This window comes from Delphinus delphis, chromosome 9 (assembly GCF_949987515.2).
Source record: "Delphinus delphis chromosome 9, mDelDel1.2, whole genome shotgun sequence".
NCBI lineage: Eukaryota > Metazoa > Chordata > Mammalia > Artiodactyla > Delphinidae > Delphinus > Delphinus delphis.
The window spans coordinates 56,754,041-56,778,060 of record NC_082691.1 but is presented as its reverse complement, the minus strand read 5'-3'; the positions used below and the strand labels follow the sequence as shown (position 1 = coordinate 56,778,060).

At 42.5% G+C, this 24,020-nt stretch overlaps 1 protein-coding gene and 1 pseudogene across 4 annotated transcripts in view; one reads left to right on the top strand and one right to left on the bottom strand.

Annotated features, from left to right (window-relative positions):
* OSBPL3 (oxysterol binding protein like 3) overlaps positions 1 to 24,020 on the top strand; it is a 206,004-nt gene that overhangs the window by 109,490 nt on the left and 72,494 nt on the right. For all 4 annotated transcript variants that reach the window (XM_060020622.1, XM_060020624.1, XM_060020623.1 and 1 more), the window contains one exon: positions 5,057 to 5,294. In XM_060020622.1, the coding sequence (XP_059876605.1) occupies positions 5,057 to 5,294 (238 nt within the window). The remainder of the gene's footprint in view (positions 1 to 5,056; positions 5,295 to 24,020) is intronic.
* Positions 19,311 to 22,331, bottom strand: LOC132431074 (alcohol dehydrogenase class-3 pseudogene; annotated as a pseudogene).

Genomic DNA, 24,020 nt, shown 5'->3' with positions numbered 1-24,020 from the left:
GGTGGAAGGACCTAGAGTCTGTCATACAGAGTGAAGTAAGTCAGAAAGAGAAAAACAAATACCGTCTGCTAACACATATATATGGAACTTAAAAAAAAAAAAAGTTGTGAAGAACCTAGGGCCAAGATGGGAATAAAGACACAGCCCTACTAGAGAATGGACCTGAGGATGTGGGGAGGGGGAGGGCTCATCTGGGACAAAGTTAGAGAGTGGCATGGACATATATACACTGCCAAATGTAAAATAGAAAGCTCGTGGGAAGCAGCCGCATAGCACAGGGATATCAGCTCTGTGCTTTGTGACCAACTAGAGGGGTGGGATAGGAAGGGTGGGAGGGAGGGAGATCCAAGAGGGAAGAGATATGGGAACATATGTATATGTATAACTGACTCACTTTGTTATAAAGCAGAAACTAACACACCATTGTAAAGCAATTAAACTCCAATAAAGATGTTACCAAAAAAAAAAAAAAAGGAGTTGTTCACTTTACTGTATGTAAGTTATGCCTCAGTGAAAAATAAAGGAGGAAATAAATTATTGACCTTAGGTTGTTCAGTCTGTGAGCAGGGAAACTGTTGTATTTTGTTCAAAGCAGTAATCCTCTCGAGTTAGAGGTTGTGCATGGAAGGGTCACTGGGAGGGGTGAAAGCACCAAGGGTCTTTCATGTGTACCTGCTTTATGATCTACTACACCCCTGGATCCATGGCCTGGCCCCTGGCTAGAGTCTGTCTCCCTGCAGGGCTTTCTCTTTGCCATTTTACTTAGTCAGCTAATTGGAGTAGACGACACCAGACTTCCATGTGACTCCCCTTTGTCAGGGTCCTCTGAGGACTCCCGTCAAGGTCTTTACTGTGGTGATGCCCCCAGGCCAGCCTGCAGGGTCCCCTAGGTTGGACACAATAGATGCCTCATTCCACGTGACTGCCTTACTTCTCCAGTACCTTAGTCTTGGGCTACTGCTGCCGCCCTGTTTTAAGCATATCCTTTCCCTAGAATTTGAATTCTTTTGCCGTTTAAGCTGCCCCTGGTAATTTTGACTGAATTTCTGATGAAGCTAGGCAGGAAGGTTCTGGGGGATGAAAGAGATATATTTCCCTACGCATAATCTTAAACTCATCTGGTGATGGATGTGGGAAGGGCTGTAGATTCTCACCCTTTCTTTTCCCAGAAGTCACAGCAGGTGGTAACTTCAGAGGCCTTAACTCAAAGTACCAATTTAAATGAGTATGGGATTTAGCCTATTCACAGCCCTGGCCTTCCTGTCCGTTGCCTGTGAAGTGAAATTTGGCAGGGTTAAAAGATGACGATCATTCTTTTAATCAACTGCCTCTAGGAGAGGATTATGGTGTTTCTGTTCTGACACAGTTTCAGAATTCCCGTGACTCTTACTTTATGGCCCAAATGCTCTTTTTTTATCCCTTCTGCACATGTCATACACCACCTCTCAACCCCATGCTCTCATTATCAGAATCTCAGCCTTGAAACAAAACAAAACAAAAACCTTCCACACACAAGCAGAGTCCCTTTGTTGGTATTCCTCATTCACTGTGGAACCGATTGTCATAGCAATTGCTGTCCCCACAGACATTTCATCATTTGGGGTTTCCATCAGGTGTTTCCTTTTTTCTCTTTCTTAAACAGCAACCGCCAACACTGCTATTAAACAAACTATGAATATAGCTTAACAGCCGCTCTTGGCAGTTTTTAACTAGAATGCATTTGCTTCTAATTTCAGGTACAATTAGTCATGCCTCATAAGTAAAGCTAACTTTACGAAGATGCTGGTGTTGGTTTGCTTTTAGTCTTATTTATTGTTGGATTCAGTACTCTGAATACAGAGATTTGTGTGTGAGTGTGGCAGAGGGGGGGTGGTTCTATAGAAAGCAACATGGGAATTGAGTTCTATGCCTACAGGTACCTTAATTTTATTTTCTGAGATTTTGTTATTTCTCTGCATTGTCTTGGTTTTAGTTTATGGCCTTAGCATGCTCATTATTTAAGAAGTGTTAGTGAAAGGCATAGGAGACTTGAGTACTTAATAATTAACCAAAAGTTTGATATAATATTTAACTAGCTGGTTCCTGGACAGCTGTATAACATCCTTCTTTTAAAATTAGACTATGTGAACACTGAGAACCAAATGAATTAGATATAAAACTTTTTTTTTATTGTTGTTAACATGCTTGGGAAAGTTGTAGCATTTACTTAGTGTGTCAAATAAAAGTCTGAAGGCAAAACCTAAACATGTTAGTCACCCTTAACTCAGGGCTGTGGGTAAAGGAAGTGGTTCACCCCTAAAGAGCTACAGGGGTGGCAGCCCAGCCAACTACTTGTAAATGTAACCAGATGAGGCAGGTACCAAGTTCGGCTGCTCGCTGCTCCAAAGGCCAGTACTCAAGAGATAAGTGTTGGTGGAAAAGGAAAAGTTGCTTTATTCAGGAGGCTGGCAATCTGGGATGGCGTAGACTAATGTCTTAAGACCATCTCCAAGCCGCCAGTTAGGAGACAAAGGTCTTAAAGACAGTGTGAGTGACGGGGCTGCAGCGTGCATGAGCAGCTCGTGCAGAATCCTCGGATTGGTTGGCATCAAGGGGAAGTTCTGAGCATCGTGCATCTTCCAGTTTCAACTGGCCTGGGGTCTCCGTGCTTAAGGTCAGCAGTTTTCATCTGGTGAGGGTCTGCTTCCTGTAGAAACAACTCAGGAATGTGTGTCAGGCCTTTATATCTTTCAAGGAGCCGGGAGTTCAGCGACTGCTGATTTATGGTCTAAATTGTTACCAGTTTCCTGTCACAGCAGCTATTCTTTGTTTCTACATCTTCACATTTCCTAATCACTAACTCTTGAGCCAGCCTTTTGATACTCAGGGGAGGCCTGGGAGACTAAGCTTTTCGGTATAAACAAGAGGCAGGCAGAGGACATGGGGAGTGGGGTCTGTCCTGAGAAGGCTCCACAGGCTCTTGCTTTGTCACTTTGATGCTCCTCACTGCTGAGGAGGCACAGCTGCAAAACAAGAAAGGGAATAAAGTTTTGGATAGAGAGGTTAATCATAAAGTCAGCAGAGAGACTCAGTTTCATAAAGGGGTCTCTGCCAATGCCCTGGTCAATCCCCTTCCCCACCAGAAATCCTCGCCATCTTGGAGATCCATGCTGTGCTGTAGAGAGAATGCGGCATTGCCTCTTCAAAGCTGGCTTATGATGTGCTCCCTCCTGAGTCTTCCTAGTTCAGCTCCTGAGTTCTCTTAGGTCCCAAAGATGGGGCAGTAGCTGTTATCACCAGACCTGGCCATCAAGGCATGTTCATTTCCAGCACCAAGCTTAAAGGCCTGGGACCTAGCCTGGATTCAGTCTCTCGCCAGCTTCAGGACTAGGCAACTGACTTAACTTCTCAGAAACTTGGCTTTCTCCTCTGTGAAATGCAGATAATACCCATCCCATCAGACTTTGATTAAATTAGACACTGTGTGTGGGAAATATATAGTGCTTGGCAGTAAGTAGTATGGACTCAACAAATGATCATTGATTTAATTACTAATATGCTAATAGATGGTATGGAAAATTCTGCTTTCCCCCATATAGTTTCTGTCACATCATGTTATAGTTTTTTTTTTATAAGATGTCTCCAGAAACCTTTGGTAGAACAAATTACCCACCTCTATCCCCCAAGAAACCAGAAAGGGATTTTTTTAAAATTAATTAGTAAAATGCATAACATAAAATTAACTTTTTAACCACTTTCAAGTGTACAATTCAGTGACATTTAGCACTTTCACAATGCTGTACAACCATTACCATTATCTAGTTCCAGAACATTTTAATCACCATTAAAGGAAACCCCATAGCTAGACTCCATTCCTCAAATCCCCCAGCCCCTGGCAACCACTAATTGGCCTTCTGTCTCTAATGGATTTGCCCACTCTGGATATTTCATATAAATAGAAACATACATTATGTGTTTTTTTGTGTGTCTGGCTTCTTTCATTTAGCATAATGTTTTCAAGGTTCATTTATGTTATAGCATGTATAACAGAAGTGAATAATAGTCCACTGTGTGAATATGCTGTTTTAGTCTGTTTGGGCTGCTATAACAAAATATCACAGTCTGGGTGGCTTATAAGCAACAGAAATTTATTCCTCACAGTGCTGGAGGCTAGAAGTCCAAGATGAGTATGCCAGCATGGTCAGAGGGCCCTCTTCGGGTGGCAGGCTTATCACAGTACCCTCCCATGGTGGGAGGGGCCAGGAAGCTCTGGGATCTCTTTCATAAGGGCAGTAATGCCATTCATGAGGGCTCTGCCTTCAGGACCTAACACCTCCCAAAGGCCCCACCTCCTAATACTATCTCATTGGGCATTAGGATTTCAACATATGAATCTGGGTGGAGGTGGCAGTTAGGGGGGAGGTGTAAACATCCAGACCATAGCATGTATACCATATGTAGTTTATCCATGCATCAGTGGATGGACATTTGGGTTGTTTCTACCTTTGACTGTTGTGAATAAATAGCATTGTGGTGAACATTCTTGTACAAGTTTTTGTTAGACTACTTGTTTTCAGTTCTTTCGGGTATATACCTTGGAGTGGAGTTGCTGAATCATACGATAATTCTATGTTTAACTTTTTAAAAACTGCCAAACTGTTTTCAACTACGGCTACACCATTTTGCATTCCTAGCAGCAATGCCTAAAGGTTGCAGTTTCTTCCAACACTTGTTATTTTTCAGTTTTTTGATTGTATCTATCAGGGTTGGTATGAAGTGGTATCTCGTGGTTTGGGATGGTTTTTATAGTACAGATTTTGTATGTGTCTGGACTCAAATTTTCTCACTCACGTTCTTAAGCCTATTATATTGCAAAGTTACACGAAAAACCGCCTATACGTAATTTCCAATAAGAGATAGGTATAATGCGTCTTTTCCTTCACAGCCCCTGATGTGAGTAACCATCGTGGCTCTGTAATCTGTAGCGTAGAGAAACCACTTGTGGGCAATCAGTGCTAATTATAGATGATGTCTGATGCCTTGTACCTTCTCTCTAATTCTTTTCTTTTTGTTTTAGGGATTTCCTCTGGGTCATCCAAAATGCTTTTAAAACATATCGGATAAAAGCTGAGCCACCTGCTCGTGTCGGACTGCCATACTCTGTGCTCCACTGTCTTCTATGGCATTTTGACTCCATCAAGGCCAAGGACCTGCCGTTCATGATGAGTGATGAGAAGAGCCTTGGGGTGTCCCCCAAATTGGCCTCACCTTCAAGGAGCACAAGTAGTTGCTCTTCCAAGCAGGGAAGTCGACAGGTAAAGTTTAATGCAAATATTAAGATGCAAATTTAAATCAAGAAGTTTGCAGATTAAAATCTGTACGTTTACTTGGGCACTCCTGCTTCTCAGTTTAAGAGCATTTGCTTTTAGTCATATCTTAATTATCTAAGAAGAGTAAATTTTAGATAATTTTAATAATGCAGCTCGAGAGCCTACTGGATGGGAAGAAATATATTTGTCTCTTTGGATTATTCTACTCAATCGCTGCAACTGTCCTCCAACACAGATATTGATATTCCTGTTTTCTCTGTGAGGAAGCTGAGTCAGACCAACTGAATTATCTGCCCAAGGACACATAGCTAGTCTATTAAGTGGCAGAAACAAGAAACCAAAGCTCATTCTGTTTGAGTCCAGAGCCCACACTTTCCTTTATACCCTACTAACCAAAACAAAAAAGCTAACAATCACTTTTTCAGTGATTATAATATCCTCACGCCCTCTTCTTCCTTCACTTTACCAAACCTTTTATGACAGCTTCCAACCACAGAATGCCCCGTTATAACTTTGGGTCTCACCTGCTTTACTTCTCTAACGGGCAAGGGAAGCAAGTCAACAGAGAAGTGGTCAACAGGAATCATGTAGGAAGAAGAAGGAAGTGAAACAAAGGACTGAATAATTAACTCCTAAATAACTCTCAGCTAATTATATGTTGCTCCTTGATTTCCTTTCTAAAAAAATCTCTGTTAGCAGAATTTGCTGGTTTTAGATCCATGGCAGTAAATGCACATTAGTTATTATAATTCTTTAACCTTCAGTTACGTCAAAAGAGAGTGGGCTGCCCAAAAGCTGTGGGTTTACAACCGAAGTGGTCTCGGAGCCTTTTCAGTGTCTGCTGGCTGGGTTGGCCTTGCCTTTACTCCATGGGACGCACTGGCCTAAATTGGCTCTGAGTCCTTGGTTCCAGATTGGAAGCAACAGTCAAGCAGCCTCCCACCTCAGGCAAGTCCACACATTTATGACGCATCACCACGGGTCTTCCGCTTCCAACGTTGCCTGGGACAGGGAGCTTGCCACCTCTCAACACTGCTTCATGGCATTAGAATCTATAATTCTAGACAAATTAGATTTTGCCATAGGGGCGTTTGGGGACCTCTCCAAGACCTCCCCTGAGGGGTTGGGAAGAACAATTTTTTCATCACTGTTATCACTTCCTTCTGGGATTAAAATAAATGACTAAGGTTACTCCTTGGCTAACATATCATGGCTCCGTGGGAGTTCTAGTTTCATGAGGGTAGCTAATCTCACCCACTTTGGCAGCTTTCCACGGGGGTGTTTCTCTCCCTAAGCCAAAAATCTGGTTGGGATTAGAGCCTAGTATGTGATCTTCCCCCAGTCCTTTGCACTTAGTAGCACCTGTTGCCATGTCCTCCTTGGATAAAGGGAGAACACATGATTCATTCAAACAGCCAGTGCTTATAACACCATAGCAACTGGAGCAGTGCAATGAATGAAATTCTAGGACTGAATACCATAGAAACTTTTTTTTGATGTGTTATTTGAAATTGATTGAGTTGGTTTTCACAGAGCTTTTATTTTTGAGGTTACATCATAAAGAGTAAGAGGAATGTGCTTGAGGCCTCACCTTTTTTCTGACTTAGAATGGGTTGGTCACTCAGCCGTTCATTCGTCAATTGGTCATCTTTTATATTTAGGATCTCTCACTTTAATTTGCATGTAATGTTGCTTTATACACATAAACACTTATTTTCCCTCTGTGCCAGAGAAGATGGAGACTTTAATAAGTTCATTCCAGCTTTAGCCTGAGTCTAGTTATAAAGCCAGGTTTAATTTTCAGGAACCATTTTCTTATTCAATCCACTTTCCCATCCTTCTGTCAAAGAAAGGTGTTCGGTCGCAGGACTGGCTCAGCTTTTCCCTCTGTGTTGTCTACCTCGGCAATCCAGGTCCATCCCACATCACACACTGTCCCAAGACTGTCTTTTAGTTTCTGAACGTGCCACAGTGATACAGGGACCTTGGAAGTTCTTACTTCATGGCTCTTAGGGAACACAGCCATATCCAGGGGTCTCTTGGATGCTAAATGTAGCGACCATGCTGTGTTTCCAGTCACTTTGCTGGAAGGTACAAGTTCACCATTTAAAACTTCAAGATTTATATGATTTATTTAATTTGAGGAATGTTCAAATATAACCAATGAAGATAATCTGTGCAAAAACCGACTTGTTTTTAAAGCTCCAGATTAAAGTCATTTTTAGGTTCATTCCATCTGGAGGAGATAAGTCTGATGTTAAGTTTATTGACCATCTTCCTTAATGCTAGTTTTTCTCACATACTTTGGAATTACAGTTTAGGGTGCCATCTTGAGCCTGCTTTCCCTGTGTCCTTTCTCTGCACTCACCTGTGATTTTCTATGACCTACTTCCTACCTCTGATGACCCCAGCCCAGAGCCAAGTCTGATATTTGCAGCTGGGGCCTCTGTTCCACATCAACCAGGAGTATATAAGAGCCACCACCAGGCCAGCGTGCAGCATGGCCAGGTCCTGGTTGTGAGACTGTCTGCATCCCACCATCAATCTGGATAGGCAGATTGTTAAAGCCTCCTTTCATCATGGTGTGGGGCTTCCCCCTCCACATTCTCTGGTTTCCAGCAATAAGCTAGCTCAGATCCCAGCCTTTTCCTGGGGATATTTGTAGCTTCATTAGCCCACTGAAGTAGGACTCCTGGATGCCTCTGTCTGCAGTATCTTATGCATTTCTATTTTGTGTCTTATCCATGAGATTGAATCTTGTTTTGTTTTGTTTTTTTCCAAATCACACAGACATAGCAAAAAAAAAAAACCCTACATGTTTATATTTTTATATATTTTTGCTGTTTGGAGCTTGTGAGGTGACAGGGAAGGGGCACTAAATGCATAAACTTAGGGTACAACCTTGGCTGAAAGACTTGGTCTTCTGGAGTCATTTTCGTTTAAATTCTCATCCACCATTGCCAGGTGACATTGGTTCTCTGTACTCTAGCCACACTGGCTTTCTTTCACTTCCTCGCACTGATTTGCCCTTGTCCTTGTTTCTTGAACTGAACTTGAACTTGTTTTTCCTATCCCAGAACCTCCTCATGTAAATCTCTAGCAGCCCTCATTTATGTGTGGATACTCCCCTTTCCAAATATCTGTGTTAGAAGAGCTTGCTTCCTTAATGGACAAAATGATGAGGCCTGGGTGTTACGTGTGATCTGTGTTTTTCATTTCTACAAATTGAACCTAAGACAAAGTTTACACCTTACAGCCTTGAAAACCCAAGAAGGGTGCTGTCATCTTTTAACTTAAATACTAGGGCTTTTGAAATTTTAAATATACTATGCCTCATTTTGTCAATGTGGAAACAGTCTTTAAATATAATTTTATCAAGATAATTTTAGGAGGAAGGTATGCCTAGTGATTAGAGCTTGAACTCTCCAACCTTGCTTCCACTCAATAATTCTGTAACCTTAAACTCTCTAAGCCTCAGTTTTCTCATCAATAAAATTGGAATAAGAATAGTTCTTTTCTCATACGATTATTGTGAGGATTAGAATTAAAGCATTTAATGTAGGGTCAGACTCATAGTAGGTGCTGAGTTAATATTAACATTTATTTTTATTATTATAGTTAACATTAATTTGAATTTCATTCCTGTATGTGGAAAACCTAAATTTTCATAGTGAGTAGGTGTACTTTTTGCCCCCAGAAACTTTGGCAGGCATCATACGTGTACCAACCCATACCTTGTTAGTGTTGTACAAAGGTCCACAAAACTATACAATGTATATATGAATGTATACTTTAAAATGTATCTTACTTTATACATATTAACAAAGTACTTTTAGGGAAGAATGTACAGAATGTTTAATATATGAGCTACATTTGATATCTTGAACATAGGACATAACCTGTACCTAAAGCAAGTGGAAAAAGTGTTAAATTCGTTTATTTATTTGTTTGTTTGTTTGTTTATTTTGTTGTGTGAGATCTTAGTTGCGGCTTGCATCTCCTTAGTTGTGGCACGTGGGCTCCTTAGTTGCGGCTCACTGGCTCCTTAGTTGCGGCACTTGGGCTCCTTAGTTGTGACATACAAACACTTAGTTGCAGAATGCATGTGGGATCTAGTTCCCTGACTAGGGATTGAACCCAGACCCCCTGCATTGGGGGTGCGGAGTCTTATCCACTGCACCACCAGGGAAGTCCCAGGCGTTAAATTCTTATCCCATTCTGTTCTGCTGGGTTTTGTCCTTGCATGAGTGTCCTTGTATGTCCTTTCCCCATGCATTCACTTATCTATTGGTAGTAGCTGCTTAGAGCATTGTGTTGAGAAGGATTCTGCAGTTGAGTCTGGGTTCAGTGGGAAAGAGTGCCATGTTTTCAGTAACGGCTCATGGGCATACACAGGGTGAGTGACAGCATGGGTGCCACATTTGTCACCCCTTAGTGATATTAGAGGGCTGAAATAAAGGGAAAGCTATTACAGTCTTTATATTCTGCTGTTGGAGGAACTTCTGGCAAGTGAAGTTCACCTCAGTTCTCCATTTTCTACTTCCTTTGCAGGGACGTCGTGAGAGAAAATTTAGTATTTTCACTGGCTAAAAGCCATTGAAGCTCATTGGAGAAAGGTCCTCTGTAAATTTAAGAAACAATTACTGATGAGCTCCCTTTACTTTGGCAAATTCTGGAGCCAGAAGTGAGATGTCCTTGTTTCAAGAACACTGATACTCTGCACAAGAAGTAGGTCTCTTTGAAATAGACCATCCTTTAGATATAGCACCTTTACTGGATAGGAATCTATTCTCCTTGCAGGAAATCTCCAACTAAAGGAACCCAGCTTACACAGAGAATAGGTTGTTGGTCCCTTCTGACTGTCTTCATCACACCCCATTCCTTGTAGTGTTCTAAGTCAGTCTTTGCTTCACTTTTCTTCCCCATCCCAGGCTTTGGCTCAGCTATCCCCTTTAGCTAGATTAAATCATAGGAAACTGTTCTGCCCTTTTGAATTTTGCGATTTTCTTGAAAAGAATCTTCATCTATTGCTTTAGCCCTTTAAAAATAATTTTTATAAAAAATAATATATGCTCTCTGTAGATCATTTCCAACATACATGCAGTCTATGTGAATTGCAATACTTTAGTTTTAAGTGGCTGCTTGATAGGTCAAGTAAAGTGAAGCTGAGAATGACCGTTGGTTGTGGAGGTCACTGGTGACATTGCCGGGTGGTTTCCTTGGAGTGGTGGGCATGAAAGTCTGGTTTAAGTCCGTTCATGAGAAAATAAGAACAGAGGAAGAGGGTACCCCAGTTCTGCCAGGCACCAGACAGGAGTTGAGAGAGGCCTTCACAAATGTTCTGTTTGGGAACCTTCAGTCTGGCTAATGCCATGCCTAACACAGCCCTGTTCTCTCCTCTCTTTTGATTAATTCATTGGTTTGAAAGAGTGTGTGGTTCTTTGAGTCCTGGGTCCTATTTACACATCTTTTGAGCTCTCATGGCACTGGCACGGGGCTTTGCACATGGCAGATGCAAATTACTGGGCTGAGTTTGCTGCACACCAGCAGCCAATATCCCTCTATCGAGGGCAGGTTGAAATGCATGGGCAGGTACATGTGGAGAATGAGAGCAAAAAGCCACAAATTCCCCAGCTCCCTCACTCCGGAGACAGACATATGAGGATTTCAAAAAATGAACAAAGACCTCTCCATTTGAGTTTTTCCTGGAAAATGATGAAATCCCTAAATACTTTCTAAACCTGGGGTCTCCAGACAGACTGCTCTGTTGGACAGTATGGAACAGAAGTAATGACTGTCTTCGTTTTAACTGACCTGTATTCACACTGGCTCTGCTTTTTGCTAACTGGACGACCTTGCCATGTTGTAGAAAACCTCTTGGGCTTGGTTCTTCAGCTGTGAAATGTAGATAATTTTGCTTCCTTTTGCAAACTAAATGAAATAATAAATACAGAGTACCTGGGCTGCACACGGTAGACATTCGGTAAGTGTGGATTAAATGAATGAATGAATAAGCATGTGGTTGCTAGGTAGAAAGACTGCAATTCACAAAGCTTTATACATATATTAAGTAGGTTAAGGGATGTCTAAGTGGGAGAGAGAATTGCTATTTCAATACCTGTAAACTATGAGTAATTTCCTCTTGTCTTTTTCCCACTGCCCCTTACATTTCCTTCCTAGAACTTTCAAAGTAACGCATTTCAGAAGCCAGACTGTGCTAGAGATGAATGAATAGGTTTTGCCTTTTTTGAAAGAGTTCTATATGCCCTAATTTTTATTTCTTCAACCAATATCCATTGAGAACCTATTAGTAAGAGACCATGAGCAGGGAGATGTTAAGCTACTAAGAGGATAGGACAGCTGAACACGGGAGATGTGAAGCTACTAAGGATAGGACAGCTGAACACATCACTACAAATAAGAAATCAACTTTGATCGGGAAGACTGTGGATTGTAAAGAGAGCATGACTTCCGTTCTTTTTTTTAATTTGCTGTGTAAGTCAGAAATCTGGAACTGAATCCTTCCAAAATAATTAACAAGTGCTTCTCTCATTACTGCAGGAGATTTGAAATGGAGAGGTCTCCATACAATTATGCAATTTATTCTTGTCACCCTCTTGTCCCTGGGGCAATCTGAGGTGGCCTTTGAGCTCTGCCAGGGTCACCTGATGAGAATTTATTTATGCAGACTCTTAGATTATGCTGTACTCCAGGGAGCCGAGGGTGGCTGGGCTTGCTGCCAGAACCCATAAGACACAGGAGTTGAATGGGAGAGAATTTGCCAGAAAGAGTGAATTAACGCTATAATGTTCAGGTGTTTATAATTTCAGCTCTCTGGGTATTGAAAATATGTAGTTCCCTTTATTTCTTTTAATTCATTGTGTCTTTGGACACTGAGATTTACCAGCTGCCTTTTGTAAGTATGGGCTGAATAAACACCACGATAAAGACCCGTCAAGGAAGAGTGGCTTGGGAATGGCATGACTGTGTCACATTGTTCTATGATGGTCACAGAAGTTGCTTGAGAGCCAGATAGCCTGAGTTTAAATCTTGGGCTGTTTATAAGCTGTTTGACCTTGAGCAAGGTCCTTAATCCCCCTGTGCCTTGTGTCACGTAAGGTTGTGACAGCTGCTTCAGTTAGAAGAGAGCCAGCATGTAGTGTTATGTAAGTGTTTGACACATAGTAGTGTTATGTAAGTGTTTGACACATAAGCCATTCACCTTCGAGAAGCAGGAGTCCCAGGAGCCCTCAAGCAGTACCACATGGTGACTGCTTCCCTGTTTCATCCTATACAGAGGCAGATGGCTTGGCTTCTGTCTAGGCTGCTCTGAAAAGAGTCAGCAAGGGACTCTAGAAGTTAACAAGCATCTGATAGCACCTTTGCAGCTCATGAGATCCTCTCCTACTCTCCTTTGGAGTCTCAAAACAATCCAATGAGGTCTGTATTTTTTCTACACTTTAGAAAGAAAACAGGGCCCAATTAACTGCCGGTTTAGAGTCACACAGCTAAGAAGTGGTAGAGGGTCAGGCAGCCATCTATTTGAAGAACACTAAGTTTCTTTAGATGCTAGAAAGCTTCTTTAGAAGTTAATTCAAGTTCCACGTGCCCTATGTACAAATGATTGTTGTTTAAACACACCTCCAGAAGCCAACACTCTGTGAATGCAGGGGCAAGAGTAACACAGATGAGGGAAGCAGCCATAAGGATCCCCCAGGTCTGTTTGTCCAGAGCTGTTATTTTTCTCGTGGCTCCAACAGAGAAAAATAATTAACTATATAGTTCCATCTTAGTTTTTCAGATCCCCCCCCTTTCTGAGCCTTTTATTTCTCCTTACTGCCTACCTTTTGGTCACACCTATGGTTGTGACACTGAAAGTAGGAAGGGCAAAGACCCAGCACTCAATTCTCAATATATTTCTACTCTGAGTAAGTCTTGTAAAGAAAAAAACAAACATTTGATACAGGAAGAAATGAAAACTTCAGCTAAAATGATGTATTTGAATTGTCAGGGTTTGCTTGTCGCTTTGCATGTCTACAAATGACAGCTGCCTTCCACACTCTGAAGGGCACGAGAAACCAAACTCTTAAAACACTTCTGGAAGTTACTGATCCATCCAAACTGTTCTGCAATTCCAGAATAACACACATAGCAAATATATTTTGGTGGGTTTTAGAAACACTAGTTTGATAGAAACTACATGGTTACCTTAAGAGAATCAGCGTATTTATTCACGGTTGGCATTGGCCATAGTGCAGGATACAGGAAGGCAGAACCGATTCAGATGCTTTTGTTGAGAGCACAGCTTACTAGCTTTGCAGTTACTAGATGTTTTTCTAGGAGCTATAGATGCAAATGTGAACCAAAGGGACTCAACAGTTCTTTCCCAGGGAGGGGAAAGTCTGAGTCTACTTAAGTGATGTGATGCTATTAAAATATTGATACTAAAGGCCGAGAAGTGACAGTGTAAGTAGGACCTAGGCAAAACAGGAGACTTCCCTGGAATAATCTGACATCTCTCTAAGGTCCTCTACACCCTGGCCCTACCATCGAGTCCAGCTGTGTCTCCCTCTGCACCTCTACACAAGCTCCCACCACAACCAAAATCACCTCCTCTCTATTCTCACTCCAGATGAGTCGATTTCCTGGCAGTCTCTGGCCTAGTGGTCCCTCTTGCCCTGTGTAGTAGGCTGAATGGTTCCCCCACCCCCAAAGATATATCTACATCCTAGTCCTTGGAACCTGTGAAGGCTACCTTATTTGGTAAAAGATGTAATAAATTTAAGAATCTTGAGATGAGGAGAACGTCCTGGATTATCCGGGTCAGCCCCAAGTTCAGTGACCAGTGTCCTTATAAGAAACACACAGAGAGAAGACAGACACGGAGGAGAAGGTGATGTGTGTGAAGACAGAGGCAGAGATCTGGGTGATGGGAATACAAGCCAAGGAACGCCAAGGCCACCAGAAACCGGAAGGGGCAAGGAACGCTATTATAGACCAAATGTTTGTGTCTGTGCCCGCCCCACCCCAGTTCATATGTTGAAGCCCTGACCCCCAATATGATGACATTTAGAGGTGGGGCCTCTGGGGGATAGTTAGGTTCAGATGAGGTCATGAGGGTGATGCCTTCATCCTGGGATGAATGCCCTTATGAGAAGAGGACAGACGACAGAGCTTCTTGCTCTTAGGCGTGGAGGAAGAGCAGACAGCGGGAAGGCAGCTGTTTACAGGTCAGGGAGCGGGTTCTCACCAGGAGCCGAATCTACCAGCACCTTTATCTTGGACTACCCTCCCAGTCTGTGGTATTTGTTACAGCAACCCAAGTTAAGACAAACACATTCTCCCTTAGAGTCTCTGGAGGGAGCATAGCTCTGCTAATGCCTTAATTTTGGACTTCTGGCTTCCAGAACTGTTAGAGGATAAATTTCTGTTGCTTTAAGTCACCAGCGCTGTGGTAGTTTGTCAGGGTAGCCTCAGAAGCCCTGCTTTCTCACACTGTGTCAGTTTTTCTTCATATCCCAGTTCAAGTCATTTCACTAAGGTGGACCCAGCCCTATGTGAGATTGTGCCTGCCCTGGAACAGGCGTCTGTAGCAGGTTTATGTGAGACTCGCATCCGGCATTTACGAGTTTTCAACCGTGTGGTGTCTCTATTTTTAATGTACGTTAACTGTTTGAAGGCCAGCATTTGGTTTCACATCTTTGCATCTCCAGTACCTATATGGTGCTAAGCCTTAGACCTTTGAGTTAGAGACTACCCTGTTAAATAGAAGCTCAGTTATAACTAGAATATAACCTACATAACACAAAAGCCATTCCTTTTTTGATTCATGAGGCTCTCCGGGATCTTAATCTGTTGCTAGGTTCTCATGATGAGAACCAGTTATTCTTACAGAGAGGTGAAAGAAAGTCACTGATGATTTGGATCAAGGATAAGAATGTTTATTTTTTATTTATTTTTTATTTTTATTTTTTTTAGCGGTATGTGGGCCTCTCACTGTTGTGGCCTCTCCCGTTGCGGAGCACAGGCTCTGGACGCGCAGGCCCAGCGGCCATGGCTCACGGGCCCAGCCGCTCCGCAGCATGTGGGATCTTCCCGGACCTGGGCACGAATCCGTGTCCCCTGCATCGGCAGGCGGACTCTCAACCACTGCGCCACCAGGGAAGCCCTATTTTTTATTTTTTATTTTTTTTGCGGTACGCAGGCCTCTCACTGTCGTGGCCTCTCCCGTTGCGGAGCACAGGCTCCGGACGCGCAGGCTCAGCGGCCATGGCTCACGGGCCCAGCCGCTCCGCGGCATGTGGAATCCTCCCGGACCTGAGCACGAACCCGTGTCCCCTGCATTGGCAGGTGGACTCTCAACCACTGTGCCACCAGGGGAGCCCAATACTACTCATTTTTAATTTGTTTTTGGGGAGACTTTATCAGCCAATATTTTATTTTCTTTTATTTCATTTTATTTATTTTTATTATGATAACACTTAACACGAGATCTATCTTAACAAATTTTTAAGTGCACAGTACAATAGTATTGTTAACTGCTGGCACAATGTCGTAAGCAAATCTCTAGAACTTACCTCGCATAACTGAGACTTTATTCCCAGTTAATAGACATGAGGTTATGATATAAGATTTAGAAGGGATCTCAAGCTCATTTATCCTGACCTCCTTCCTAGTCTAGGAATCCCTCTGCAGCACCTATGCCAGCCTCTGACAGAGTTCCCCAGTGACTAGGGAACGTACTCGTTCATAGCCCTTGTCGTTTCTGTTATTTTTCATAGCACTGACTATTATCAGACAATCATCCTTTATGCAGAGGTGGAGTCCAGGGCCTTATAATTCTCACCCATTGGCCCTGGTTTTACCCTCAGAGCCTACTGAGTCAAATCCCGGTTCTTCAAGGCAGGCTGGTCTCCTAGAGTGTGGCTGCTTGGAGTGGTTCTGTGGTCCAGCAAAAGCAGCAGCCTCACCTGTGCAGGTGCAGAAGCCCAGGCCTCGCCCCAGCCCTACGAACCTGAACTCTGTGTTTTGACAAAATCTTCAGTGATTGGTACGTTACAGTTGAGAAGCACTGCGTTAGATTGCATATCCACCCCACCCCCACTCTATTCTTTTCATTTTTCTTTCTATCAGGTTTGTTGGTGTTCAAAAACTCTGAGTTGAGGAAGAAACAATTGACAAGAAGCAACAACTCCAAGTGTCAGTGATTGAAATATAAGTCCAGAATTGGTCTGACATCAGTTAAAGCTATCGTTACATTAACTGGAAATCTGTTGGCAAGCATTTCCATGTGTTCCTAATACAGTCATGAAAGATGACATTGATGATCCTGAGGCTTTAGAAGATTACACATGCCTTTAAAGTCATGTTAAATTGTGTTCCATGTGATTTAATGCTGGGGATTGCCTTGTGACTTTTAAAAGCCTGATAAACAGACTAAATAAATAATCAGAACAGCCCACTTTCCAGTCATGGCAGACAGAGGCAACCACAAAACTTCCTTTCACAACACTCTTCAGCTGCAGGAAGAATTTAAAGTTTTAAATCGTTTTCTATTTCTGACATCACTGTAAGGGCAGTGACTGAGAACCCAGCATTTGAAAGGTGCAGAGGAGATGTATGCTGTGGAAACAGCTGTACTGGAGGGAAGTGCTTTCAGTTTGTGCACTCAGCAATATGGAAATGAACTTTGCCAGCTCATGAGCATGAATAAATCCTTAGTTGCCTTTCCCACCACAAAGCAGCTTTCTATATTTGGCACTTTTAGATGTTCAGTGAAACAGACTGAATTTAATGCCAGATGACAGCGCCAGACTGTCTTCAGTTAAACTCAAGCAAAGACCTTTAGAAGCCGCTTCCCCCTACCCTGTCCTGTTTCTCTCTCCACCTGGTATTCATGGGGAGCTTTAAGCCTGACGCCCCCAGGGCAGATATCAGGCCAGCTGTGTTGGGCTAAGTCAGCAGGGCCTGATCTCCCCTGGGCCCAGGTCCACCTGCACTGTGTTTCTCAGGGCGCTCAGCTCAGGGTGCATGTCCTCCTCCTGGGTCACTGGTATGTGAAGCATAGTAGAAGCCACTTCCTGCCACCCGGTGCCTTTAGACGAGACAAAGTGACATCTCTGCTTTTTTCTGTCCTGAGTACCAGTTCACTCCAATCCAGCACATATTATTAAAGTCCCTGACCCCAAGGGCTCTGTGAGGCCCTTTTTTATAGCCTCTTGCTCCTCAGACTTACTCGTTCAGCAAATATTTATTTAGGGCGCCTATGTCACAGGTAGTGAGGTGATAAGAAATCAGCCTCAGTCTCTGTCCTCACGGTACCCACCTTCTAGCTAGGGAGACAGAGAGTGCAAGTGAGGTCTGCAAGTGCTGAGGAGGGAGAGAATTTCTGCCCCAAGGAGGAGGTGGTGTGGGGCTAGGTGAGAATTCACCAGGCTGAGAAGTAGGTGGGGCAGATGTTCCAGATATAAGACAGCGAATGAGCAAAGACTTGGCAGCATTAAAATGCACAGGCTGATTTCCCGCCCCAGTTCAGGGGGATGCAGGATGGGAGACGTGGCAGCTGTGCTCAGGATCCCAGCCTTGCTTGTCTCTATCTGTAGGGCAGGGCTTCTTGACTCCTTCAGATGGCTTCTGATCTTGGACTTAGCCACCTCCGTCCCCCTGCCCCATGGCATTTACTCTTTGTTCATCATCAGAATGTACATATTTAAATTACAGTAGAATATACAATGTGCTGTAATATGTAGCAGAATGATTGAAAATATCGATTTTGTAGTCAGGTGACTTTATAGCATGGGGAAAGTTACCTATTCTCTCTTCCTTGGTTTCCACATTCCAAAAATACTGGTTTCCAGGAAGACTGAGAGGGGATGAAAGTTAAGGGAGGAGTATTTTTAGGGAAGTGAAACTATTTTGTATGTTATTGAAATGGTGGATATGTGACATTATGCATTTGGCAAAACTCATAGAACTGTATACCACAAAGAGTGACTCCCTAGTGTAAACTATGGACTTCAGTTAATAATGATGTATTATATTGGTTCATCTATTTTTTAAAAAATGTGGCACATCAGTGCAGGATGTTAATAACAGAAAACTGTGTGTGGCGAGAGAGGAAGTGTATGGAACTTTTTGTAATTTCAATTTTCCTATAAACCTAAAAGTGCTCTAAAAATAGTCTATTAGTTTTAAAAATGTCAAAAAAAAATGAAGGTGCAATAAAGACATTTAAAAAATATACTAATAAATCCAACCTTGCAAGATTGTGAAAAGATTAAGCGCAACAATGTACACGCGGCGTTTAGAACACTTCCTGATAGATGATAAGTAGTAACATTATTAATAATGTTAGCTATTGTAATTGCTTCATTAGTTTGGTCAACATATTTATTCATATCTACCATGGACCATTTTTTTCCCTCCAGTTTTATTGAGATATAATTGACATACAGCACTGTGTAAGTTTAAGGTGTACAGCATAATGATTTGACTTATATACGTCATGAAATTATCATCACAATAAGTTTAGTGAACATCCATCATCTCAGATAGATTCAAAATTAGAGAAATAGAAACAAATTTTTTCTTCCATGTGATGAGAACTCTTAAGATTTATTCTTTTTTAAAAAAATTTATTTATTTTACTTATTATTTATTTTTGGCTGTGTTGTGTCTTCGTTGCTGCACGAGGGTTTTCTCTAGTTGCGGCGAGCAGGGGCTACTCTTCATTGCCGTGAGCAGGCCTCTCACTACGGTGGCTTCTCTTGTTGCGGAGCACGGGCTCTAGGTGCACGGGCTTCGGTAGCTGTGGCTCAAAGGCTCTAGAGCGCAGGCTCAGTAGTTATGGTGCACGGGCTTAGTTGCTCCGCGGCATGTGGGATCTCCCCAGACCAGGGTTCGAACCCATGTCCCCTGCATTGGCAGGCAGATTCTCAACCACTGAGCCACCAGGGAAGCCCAGGATTTATTCTTTTTTTTTTTTTTTTTTGCAGAAGTTCCTTTTATTATGTTAAAAATATTCCTTAATGAGCCAGCAATTATTTATGTGAAGAAGAGTCTAGAAAACAGACTTATGACAGTATTAGCCTTGTCCTTGATTAGACGTTTATGAATTTATTCACAAAACATTATTCCCCAGAGTCAGTTAATGAAGGTCTAAGAAGCTGTGAACTTGAAAGAGCTCCTTCCTGCTTGTCTGGCTGCTCCAATCAGACCACAAGACTTAGTTACAAGGATGGAAGAATTTTTCTCTTTTGAATTTAAAGCTTTACAACAGTTCGGATGCTCTTTCCTGCATGCATCAGTTCAAAAGCTTCGTTAATTTGGTCAAAAGGCAAATTGTGAGTCACAAATTCATCAATCTTTATTTTTTTGGACTTATATTTGGACACCAACTTTGGGACGCGTTCTACACTCTTCCATCCTCCAAAGGCAGTGCCTTTCCACGTGCGGCCTGTTACCAGCAGGAATGGACGAGTGGTAACTTCTTCACCTGAGGCAGCTACTCCAACCACCACGCTGATGCCCCAGCCTTTGTGGCAGGCCTCCAGCGCTGCTCTCATGACTTTCAGGTTACCAATACACTCAAAGGAACAGTCCACTCCCCCATCAGTCATCTCAGCGAGCACTTCCTGGATAGGTTTACTGAAGTCCTGGCGGTTAGTACACTCAGAGGCCCCGAACTCCTTAGCCCTTGTGAATTTATCTTTATTGATGTCCACACCAATGATCCGGGATGCACCAGCCACCTTACAGCCCATGATAACTGCCAGTCCAACTCCTCCCAGGCCAAAGACGGCACAAGTAGAGCCAGGCTCCCCCTTGGCAGTGTTCACAGCAGCACCATAACCAGTTGAAATGCCACAACCCAGAAGGCAGACTTTATCCAAAGGGGCTAAAGGATCAATTTTAGCAACAGAGATATCAGCCACAACTGTGTATTCAGAAAATGTGCTGGTTCCCGTGTAATGTAAAATTGTCTTTCCTTTACAAGTAAATCTGCTAGTGCCATCTGGCATGAATCCTTTCCCTTGAGTGACTCTTACCTTCTGGCAAAAGTTCGTTTTAGGATTTAGACAGAATTTGCACTCTCCACACTGTGGGATGTAAAGTGGGATGACAGTATCACCTGCCTTCAGCTTAGTAACTCCTTCACCAACACTTTCCACAATTCCAGCACCTTCATGTCCCAAGATCACTGGAAAACTCCCTTCAGGATCAGCCCCACCCAGGGTATAGGCGTCAGTGTGGCAAACTGCAGTGGCGATAATCTTAATTCGAACTTCATGAGCCTTTGGGGGTGCCACCTCTATCTCCTCTATGGAGAGAGGCTTTCTAGCCTCCCAGGCAACCGAAGCCTTGCAGTTGATAACCTGGCTCGCCATCTCCTCGGATTCCGGTCAGCGCGAAGTGAGGACTCGGGAGGGGCCCCACCGCAATGAAAGATCCCAGGATTTATTCTTAACCACTTTCATATACTATGCACTATTAAGTAGTGAACAAGACAGAAAAGGTTCCTGCTTTCATGGGCTAGAAAGTATTCAATCATTTTATCTTTTTGTTGTTTATATTTTTGTATTTATATATTGTTTCAATCTACCCCACTGGATAGTGTTTCCTGAGGCACTATTCTTTTGTGTTTTGAATGGCAGCCTGCCTAGAAGTGTGGATACATTTTAATATCTCCTTGTTGACCAACCATCCAGTGCCATTTACTTGGTTTGAGACCTTAATCTATATTCTTTGTTTGAGACCCCAACAATGAATAAACCCAGGAGAATTCTTTTCTTTCTTACTATATACTCAGTTCTTTGCTGGGGTTCTAAACAACTTAAAAAGATGGCCCCTACAACTGTTTGGGGACAGAAGAGCAAAGCACTGGGGATAAAAATGGAAAAAAAATTTATAAAATACTAAACTACCTGGTAATGGACAGCAATACTACTGTCATTTACAGGAATACATGATTGATGTCGTTTGGGTAACTTAGGAATTTCATGGAAAGAGAAAACTGAACTAAAATCTTGAAGCATTTGTACGGATGGAAAAGAACAAGAGAAGATTCTGGGAGCTTGGAAAAACACAAGTAAACCACAGCAGTGGAAATGACAAATATTATGTTGTATTCATTTTTACACTGCATGGAGAGTAGGACCTAGTGAGGTCCCATAAATGATTGTAGAAGTGGGGAGTCTTGGGAGATCAGGTTTGATGAGATCGGCGGGTGGTGGCGGGGAAACAGAGGAGAAGGGACATGGAAGATACACATTTTGAAGATGAAACTAACAGGACTGACTTATAATAATCAAGCCCTTACAGTTTCAAAGTGATTTCACTATATTGTGTCCTGGTCTGGCATTCCTTCTCACAGAATTGGTGTCGGGATCAGCAGTGGCTCTTAACTCCATCATACCAATGTCCCCTTTTTATGACCAGTATTTCAGTGAAGGCTTTACTCTCCTCAAATGAAATTCATTATTAATTTAATATAATTGCCCACATAATTTTGAAAATATCAACATAACACTTTACTGTGAATAAAGGAAACTTCAGAGAAGTGGTCAAAGTATACATTATAATATGTAAAAGCCCAGACATGACTATACCAGAGGACATAACGAAGTGGTCAGATACACCTATATGTGGGGTCACGGCTACTAATGCAGACCCATAGAGATGTGTTAATAACTCACATACCGCAAGTGGCACGGGCGTCAGTGACACGATTCTGCAAAATGGTGGGTGACTCTTGCTAAAGTCCCAAACAGAAGGAAGTACAGTCTTATCTCAATTATTCAGTAGTTGCATTCCCAAGAATTCAGAGTGTGTTAAAAACCATGCAAAAGGGCTTCCCTGGTGGTGCAGTGGTTGAGAGTCCGCCTGCCGATGCAGGGGACACGGGTTCGTGCCCCGGTCTGGGAAGATCCCACATGCCGCGGAGCGGCTGGGCCCGTGAGCCATGGCCGCAGAGCCTGCGCGTCTGGAGCCTTGTGCTCCGCAACGGGAGAGGCCACAGCAGTGAGAGGCCCACGTACCGCAAAAAAAAAAAAAAAAAAACCATGCAAAAATACTTTGGTAAGTACATGAAACAGAGTTAAGTTCTGTGCTCGAATAATTATAAACGGGTTTCATCTCTGAAAATGTCTCTTGGCACTTTGGAAAATCTTGCGGATGTGGGACAACTTCTTTATTGTGCAAGACCAAGACATTTCAGGACATCTAACATTCCTGGTCCCCAGCCATTAGATGCCAGAGACCAACCACCCACTCCATCACTGTGACAACTAAAAGTGCCCCCAAGGTTTCACAGCCTGAGAGAAGAGTACCCACTGAGAACCACTGGCTGGATGCTGGCTCTTAGGTTTCAGCCTCATGACTCAAGGACGGTGACAGATAAGGAAGTTGGGAGGGGGAGGATTTGGATGTTGAGCCAGAAAAGGAGTTGGCTGCAGTGCTTTCTTCCTCAGTCAAGGAGAGCCTTCACTTTCTTAAATTCTTCAAATCTGGCTCTTCCAACCTCGTAAGAGTTTCAAGTTCTGAGCCCAGATAGAAGAGAAAGTGAGGGAAAAAAGATGATATTTCGTAGTACTAAGTGCAAACCCTGTTTGACTTATTTACCTTAAGAGCCAAGAAACCCAGTCTAATCCCCTGCCCTCCACATTGGCTCATTGGTAGGCATATACTGTGTCTCAAGAGTTCAGGAGAAATCTAGTTCTAACACGAATCCTTGAAACATTTTTGAGATTTAAGCCTTGTTATCCTTTAAACTATAGGTGTGATCTCATTCCATTTGTTTTTCAGTTTTGTAAAGTATGCAATAACGTCTAATCCCTCTTGGCATTTGCATTTTGCACAATTGAATGTCTTCAGCAGATGTGCACGATGGTCTAGTATTAGCACTCTGCCTGTTGCCTTTTGCTTGGGAGTCTTAAACAAATCAAAAGGGCTTGATTTTCTTAGAGTACTTTTTAGAAGATTTCAAGCCTTAGATTTTCATTTAACAGTGATAACACACACACACCTTCTTTCACAAATGTGAATGTGCTGTATTTGATTTGTAAATAGTCATTTAGCCCAAAGATATTGGGCATACTTCAAATGCAAGCCAGTGAATGATATTCCAAGAACATAAATCTGTTTGCAGCCTTATTCCAGGACCAAGTTTATCCGTTTGTCAATCAGATGCATACTAGTCACAGGATAACACGTTAGGCACATTGAGGAAATCAGAAGTGAACAGACACTTTAGAGCCTCAAGGTGTCTATTATCCAGTCCAGGGATGATAAAACCTCACATATACAATCATAAGCAGAAGGTGAGATGAAATACTGATGGAGTCTCTGGGATGAAATAGTACTTTCCTCTGAAGAAGGCTTCCTGGAGGAGGTGAAATTTTTAACTTGATGATTTTAACGATTCAGTAAAATCTTGACAAGCAAGACACTTTTTGAGGACTGGTTTTTTTGAGCTGAAATAAATGTGAGCAGAATTTTTGTGTGTGTGTGGCTTCCCATCACTTAATATTATGCATTCTCCATTTATTGTCTGGATGTAATTAAGTGACTGAATAATTGGTAATCATTGCTACAAAGAATCTCGTTTGACATTTTTACCTTTTTGAAAAAGTCCTCTAATTTAGGAGCTGAATCTAAGCTTTGGTTTTTCCATTGAAGAATTCAACTTTTACAACTCCAGATTTCAGCCAGTGC